The 7030-nt window shown below is 55.3% G+C and overlaps 1 protein-coding gene across 1 annotated transcript; it reads right to left on the bottom strand.

Annotated features, from left to right (window-relative positions):
* Positions 1–258: 258 nt before the first annotated feature.
* Positions 259–4915, bottom strand: C9H1orf210 (chromosome 9 C1orf210 homolog). Its single transcript, XM_059854040.1, has 4 exons — positions 4698–4915; positions 2301–2808; positions 1509–1655; positions 259–1060 (listed from the first exon to the last, which is right to left on the bottom strand). Exons 1-4 carry the CDS (start codon positions 4785–4787, stop codon positions 732–734), a joined length of 1074 nt encoding a protein of 357 aa, XP_059710023.1. The 5' UTR covers positions 4788–4915; the 3' UTR covers positions 259–731.
* Between the last annotated feature and the right edge of the window lie 2115 nt (positions 4916–7030).

The raw sequence follows: 7030 nt of genomic DNA, 5'->3' as shown, positions 1-7030 counted from the left end.
AAGGGCCATGGCTGGAGAGACATGCACAGAAACCCTGTGATGGTGCACCAGGGCTGCCTACACCACAGCAGGTGAAATATTTGTTTGGACAAGAGCACTCATTGTGCCACAGATGTGGTCTCTCATCACCACAGTTAGAGCAATGTATTTATGGTCCTTGAAAGCACATGCAAAAAAAGCTGCACCCCAGCTGTGGGGCTGGGGTCTCCTCCCAGCACTGCCATTGGGAGAGTCCCACCAAAACACTGCAGGCAGAGGCAGGGCTAAATCATGCTTTAATCACACCTCAGAGTGACAATGTGTTGAGGGACAGAGCAGGGCTGGGTCTGGCACCATGAGGCAGTGGGGCCAGTGCCTAAGACCCCATGGCAGCACCAGGGCAGGCTCCTCTTCCCACTTCACCTGGCTTCCCAGACACGATAGGCACCACCTCCTTCATCCTCAGCATCTGAGCAAATCTGGGAAAGCAGCACCTGGTTTGGTGTCCCTGTGACAGTGCAGCCTACTGGTGTCATGCTGGGACACTTGGGGACCAGCTGCCTTCAGCTTCCATCATCATTCCTAGCCCATCCCTCTCTCTCCTTCTCTCTGCTCCCTTCCTCCTGCCCCAAACATGTGGGGCCCAAAATCAAGGACAGGTAGGAAAGGGGTGGAGCTAGGGAGACAGCAAGAGGTCGCAGCAGTGGTGGATGAGCTGTAAGCTTGTAAGCTCAGATGGAGCGATGTAACTCTCACTCCTGTTTTGTTGGCAGCTGCTCACTGGGCTGGATGTAGTTGTCCTCGATGAAGCCATCATCATCCTCAGCTTGCAGGTCAGCAGCATCAGCTATGGAATGGCTCCCACAGGAGCCCCTGTCCCAGCTGCTGCTATCCTCCATGGGGCTGCCTCCAATGGAGCTGATTTCAGGCAGTGGCCGGTGGCGGTAGCTGGCGAAGTTCTTGTGGGCAAGCTTGCACTTGGCAGCCAGTGCAATCAGGATGGAGATGCCAATCGCTATCACTAGGAATCCCACCAGGTATGGCCAGCTCCTTCCCCCCTTCCCGGCAGGCAGTGCAGTGGCTGTGACACAGGAAAGGCACATGGTCAGCCTGTGGCACACTCAGTGCTCCCCATCCTCCAGCCCTGTGCCTGCCTGCAGTGTGCAGCCAGCACAAAATCGCTTTCATTAGGAGCAATACCAATGCTCTTCACCTAGACCAGCTACCAAGGGGATGTGAACACTGGGGGCAAAACTGCCTGACAGCTGGCTGGTACTGCTGCCCATCACTGTGGACTCTCTGCTCCATGTGGCTTTGTGGCACCTGTAAACTTTCCTGTCACTAAGCCAGCAAACACCTCCAGGAGTTGGCCACCCTCCCACAAAGCCACTGCACCAGCATGGCCCAGCAGCCTGAGCCTCTCAGACTGTGGGGCAGAGCAGGGGGTCTCCACCTGCAACCCCATGCAGTATGATGGAGGACAGGAAGGTGCTAGACCTCATGGACACCTCTGAATCTGCACAACTTACTGTTGTTCTCAGTCACTGTGATCTGCTGTGTTGTGTTGAGCTCACGAGCAAACCGCTGCTTAATCTGGCAGCCCAGGTCTTGAGAATCCAGAGCTGTGATCTCCTGGCCCCTCAGCCCCGGTGGGGACACGCAGGTCACCTGCACAGCTGGGAGACAAATGGGCTAAGGTGGGATGGGGGTCTGCACCCATCCCCTCTCCAATTTAGAGAAGATGATCCGCGCTTGCTCCTGGGTTGGTGGGTTGCATTGCAAGGTGCTCCTGGCTCTGCCTTACAGACTTGCTGACCCTCAGCATATTGTAGGAAACAACCAACGGGAAAATCCCCTGACCAAGGAACTGTGTGTGACTCTGATTAGCAGCTCCTTTAAACTGGATACAGACAAATTCATGGATACCCACAGAAACCCCACTGCTCTTATTCAGAGCTGAGCTCAGATGGTTGGAGCCTGACCTGGCTCCAGAGAGAGCTGCCAACTCCTCAACAATGAAAATGTGGTCACTCCACAAAGACACGTAAAGATGGATTTAGAGGCCAAAGTGTACATGCAACCCATTTCCCAGAAGAGTAGCCAAATTATCCTGCTGACATTCTTAGAAATCCTTGGTATCCTGCTTAACTGCAAGCAAGGAACAGACACATAATGTTTTGGTTTGCTGTCCCTCAACAGGGTAGGACAGAGAGCCATCTCAGACCTTGCCCAGGGGTTGGAGAAAATGGATCAAGCAAGACTCCTACACTCAGGGTTCTGCCTGCCCGACACACTCCCTGCTACCCATGCCCTCCACTCACCTTGCCTGCGCCGCAACCACTGCTGCAGAGGGTGCGCGCTGCAATCGCAGGCCCAGGGGTTCCCTTCCAGACGGACCTGTGGGACTGTCTCCATCAGCTGCAGGCTCCAAGTGTCCACAGAGACCAGCGCGTTGTGCTGCAGGTCCAGGTGGAAAAGAGCCTTCAGCGGCAAAAGGAAAGTGACATCAAGCTCTTGCAAGCTGTTGTTTCTCAAAAGCAGGGTGTGCAAGTTTCCCAGGCCCTTGAAAGTGTCCATGTGGATGTAGCTGATGCTGCAGCTGCTCAGGTCCAGCAGACGCAGCGCCCTGAGGCTGGAGAAGACTGCTGGGCTCAGCGTGAGCTTGGCATTGCTGGAGAGGTTGAGAGAGTGCAGGGAAGGGAAATGCTTCAAGAGAGTCCTGTGATGGGGCATGACCAAAGAGTTGAAGGAGAGGTCCAAACTGGTGATGTTTCGTGGAAGGGAACTTGGAGCATCCTGAAGGTTCTTCCCACTGCAGTTGGCCCACCCCTGGGAAAAGAGCTACTGTTTGAGATGGGCTATCCATGATGGGGAGTGTCTCCATAGAGAGACTGCTCAAAGGTTCAAATGTCTTAATTACCCTTGCTGAGTTAAAAAAAGCAAAGAGACACACACACATGTTTAAAAAACACATGAGCTACGAGACTGGAGTGGGCCTAGATAAATGGAGAAAGATGAGCAGGACAGCCCAGGTCTGAGAGCAGATGACTGAAACAGTAAAGGAGGAGCATGCAGCGCTGGAGAAAAAACCCAAATGGATGAGTACAAAGTCAGCAAGTTGTCACATCCCTGTCCTTCCATACAGAGCAGTTGTCATACAGGGTCAGTTTGCAGAGGACTTTCCTTTTCCTCCCCTGGATCCCTACTTCCAGCCCCTTGGGAGTTCCTGTGTGACACAGGGGCATCCTCCCAGCTGGAGCAGGGAAGCAGGTGAGCCTTGCCTGTTGCAAGGGCAGGCAGGAAGCTGACCAGGCTGCAGAGCTATAGGCACCTGTACCAGTCACCCATGCCTGGAGCAGCTCCCTAGACCTGTGCAGGACAGTGCACCAATGCTTCCATCTATGCCACATTCCTGAGGATACACGGTGGGTAGCTGTGGCTTACTGCTGGCTGGCTGTGTCAGTATTAGGAAACAAAACAGGCCAAGGACCGTTCCCTGTCCCAAAAGACCAGCAGAGCAGGATGGAAGGATCAGTCAACCCACATGGCTGGATTTTTTTTTTTTTACCAGTAAAACAGGGTGCCTCAACTCAAATAGTTCTGGGGAGCAGTCCACAGCATGGGTTACTCATGCCTGGGCTTTTACTGGGAGGGGGGGGTCAAGTGTCCAAACTGAAGCTGCCAGAGAGCAGGTCGGCAATTTAAGTTTGGTTGGGCAGGCACAAGCTCCTGCTAAGTGCTGTGGACCTTGCAAGCAGAGATGCTGTGCTTTAAATTTACTGTGGTCCATAGTCCTGGGTTTCTATGTTGGCTACAATCCAACTAGCTGGGCTTTCCATTTCCTTTACCTGTCTTTTCATCCTCCTGTCCACCTAAATCTCTTATCAGACCCTGCTGTTCCTGCTTGATACAGGAACAGATATGCCCTTAAAAATCTCAGATGCTGAGGAGTGGGTTATAATTGGGCCAAGTCACAGGGGCACCACATGGGCCCTGTTTCCAGCTCAAACACAGCTGGGCTCAGGGAGGCTTTGGAAAACTGTGCAAACCTTTGGGTGGAATAACTGAGAGCTCAGCGGAAAGGTCAGTGGCCTATGACAGCCACTTTCCTTCATTCTCTCAGCTCCTCCCTGATGCAGCCAAGCTGCTGGCTGCAGTGCTTGTCCCAGTGGCTTAGCAGTGTTTCCTGCTCCTTGCTAGGTGCTCAAGGATCCTGGCCCCATGCTTGCCAATGACCCTTGCTCCAGTCACTGCATCACCATGCACTGGGGAAGGGAGTGAGGGGTTGGGACCTCCTCAGGGATGTGACTCATGGCTGCTTGCCATGCACCCCTTATGGGCAGCTATGTTACACCTGCAACCAAGAGACCCCCACAGTCAGAAATGCCATGACTCAGACAATGCTTTCCCAGGCCGTGCTCTGGTGAACAGGCTGGACAACATGACATGTTTAGCCCAAGGCTGGGAGCAGGACAGCCAGGCTTTGGGCATGGGCAAACCACCCCTGTGGCTGGTGGCCACGGGCACAGCACATCTCCCAATTAACTCTGCTGCCTCCCGTGGGTTTTCATCACTCGTCTTCTCTTGAGCCGTGCAGAGCTGGAGCTGCCTGCCAGGCCCTGCTGTCCTGTGGCACCCCAGCTGTGCTGGCAGGACCAGGAGCGGGGCCCTGCCCACCCCCACTGCTGTCCGCGCCGCAGCCCCCACGGCCCCCCTACCTGATGGTCAAGGCTGCAGGGGTGTGCCATCACCGCTGACCAGACGCAGAGGAGGCTACAGACCCAGCAGAGCAGGCAGGCAGGAGCCATTTGGCTCTAGGAAACTTCCGGCCAGAAAAACAAGTCTCGGGGAAAGCTGGGAAGCCGGCAGAGCCGGCCCTGCCGGGCGAGGTGTGGCCGCGGCCGCACGGCTCAGGGCCGCCACCGAGTCCCCACACGCCGGCCCCGCAGACAGCAGCGCCCGAGACCCAGCCTGGCTGCCGCCCCGGCCCCGCTGCGCCCCGGCCCCGCTCCTCCCGAGCTGGTGAAAGGTGGCGGTGCCAGTTACACATTAACAGCCGCGCCCCATCACCTCCCAGCCGAGTGGCCGCCCGTGATCGGTGACCAGGACTGCCGGCTGCGCTGTGGGCTCCGTGGGGGCTGCCGGTGTGGCAGCAGGACCCTGGGAGTGCTGGGGAGTCTCCAGAGGGAGGAGAGGGCACGGCTGTGGCATCTGCCCTCAGGTGCCGCGCTGGAGGAGAGCAGCCTGAGCCTGGTCCAGGTGTTGGTCCACACACCTGGGACAGGGGCACACAGCCAGCCCCAGCCGGGGAAGCTGGGCCTGAGGCAGCAGGAAAGTATCCTACAGGAAAATAAAGGTCTTGCTGGAATTCCAGCAGAAAGGTGTTTAAAGCATACAGAAAACTGGCAGGTCTCTGGGCCCAGCAGCGGCAGCTCAGTGAACAGCACCTGTTCAAGGTCCCAGGGGATGGGAGTGCCCCTCCACCTTCGGCATCCCCCATGCAGACCTGCCACTTAACAGCAGTTCTCCCTTCCAATCCTGCCATGCAGTCAGTGAAAGTCTGAGAAGTCATGTCAAAGCAGCATCTCATGGGTGTTTGCTGGCACACCAGACCTCCTTCTGTGCCCACAGGTGATGGGATGAGTGAGTAGGCAAGGCTGACAGGGCCACAGGCCAGGCAGGGAAAGTGCTGGCTGCATCTGCTCCTGGCTTTGCCTCTGAAGCAAGAGGGAGCCCCAAGCTGTCTTCCCTTCTCCCCATTCCCTGGTCCCATGCCTGCTCATCAACAGGAAGCCGATTGCCAGCAAGAGCACTTTGGAACTGTCGGCAGCTGGGACAGGATGTCCCCTCCTCCCCCAGCTGCCAAAGGGCCCCTCCACAGCCACATGTCACACCCTTTCCTCAGGGAAAGGGTTTCCCAGCAGCCTGTCCTTCATCCTGTGGGCATGTGCTGGATGCCAAGGTAGCAGGCAGCTCCTGCTTCCCAGCTGCCCAGGCAGGCTGGGGATATTCAAATACCACGCTTCCAAGGATGTTCGTATGCCTGGTGGGATCAGTCCTTAGCCCGGCCTTATGGGGCCTCCCCAGGACCCACTGAGCACATAGAACAAAACAAGCATCCAGCGAAGTAGGGCTAGAAAGTGTTGCTGAGGCAGCCCAGCCACTGGTGGATCTGCAGGGCGGTTGCATTTCCTATCAGGAAATGTATCTGTGCATTATGGTTTCTGGCATGTGGTGCCATGCATTAGAATGTGCAAATGATAACAAAAAGTGGTATTTTTGTCAGTCTTTGGGTCTTTGGGGTTTTTTGGTGGGGTTTTTTTTTTTTTTTTTTTAGTCTGTTGTGATTCAGCAAAAAAGCTGAGGATCATGAAATCAGCAGATATTCAGGTACTTGGAGTGTCCTGTGGACTGGGCAATTGGAGCTTTCCATGTTGCAGGAGAGCAAGTGTGGAGAGCTGCTATGGCTCCGCTCAGCTGTGCCTATCGCTGGTGCCTCCTCTAGAGACAGATAAACTTAAACTGGAGTTGTAAGGTCCTGGCTGACCACAAAACTCCCCAGAAACTACCCTACCTCCAGCCAAAGGAATCTACACATACAGACAGCACAGCTCTTATCCAGGTGGTCCTAGAAAAAAACACAAGCAAACAAATCACATTGCATCAGATTCCTCAATGGATCCCTGAGATCTCCTGGGTATGGCCCGGTGCAGAGAAGATCCCTTATGGCTCCCATTCCGCAAAAATTCTGTGTAAATAATTCCATCCTCAAACAGATCCTCCCAAAAGAGGGCATTTCACAGAGTGCACTCTGACTCAGGCTCGGTGTGATGCACTCCCCCCCAGCTGCCAGGGAAGCACAGAATAAGTTGCACATGTAAGCACGCAGTTCTGAACCTGAGTGGCCTCTATAGCCAGCTTCATTTTCCAGGCAAATGAGGGCAGCTGTACCTGGTATCCACCTTCTTCAGATCCTCTCCACCCCTCCTGCCGTGGGGTGGCCAGGCAGCTGCACTGTGGGAGCCCCTGCTCACTGCCATCCCTCCCTCAG

The sequence above is a fragment of the Haemorhous mexicanus genome, chromosome 9, assembly GCF_027477595.1.
Source record: "Haemorhous mexicanus isolate bHaeMex1 chromosome 9, bHaeMex1.pri, whole genome shotgun sequence".
NCBI lineage: Eukaryota > Metazoa > Chordata > Aves > Passeriformes > Fringillidae > Haemorhous > Haemorhous mexicanus.
The sequence above is the reverse complement of the archived record's forward strand: the minus strand, read 5'-3'. Positions and strand labels throughout refer to the sequence as shown.

What these genes read in the sequence shown, in the direction of transcription:
- C9H1orf210 (XM_059854040.1), bottom strand. Translation starts at nt 4,787, where the DNA reads ATGGCTCCTGCCTGCCTGCTCTGCTGGGTCTGTAGCCTCCTCTGCGTC. An exon ending in GTGGTTGCGGCGCAGGCAAG is followed by an intron (nt 1,656 to 2,300) that starts GTGAGTGGAGGG and finishes TTTGTCTCCCAG; the next exon opens with CTGTGCAGGTGACCTGCGTG. An exon ending in CACAGTGACTGAGAACAACA is followed by an intron (nt 1,061 to 1,508) that starts GTAAGTTGTGCA and finishes CCTGTGTCACAG; the next exon opens with CCACTGCACTGCCTGCCGGG.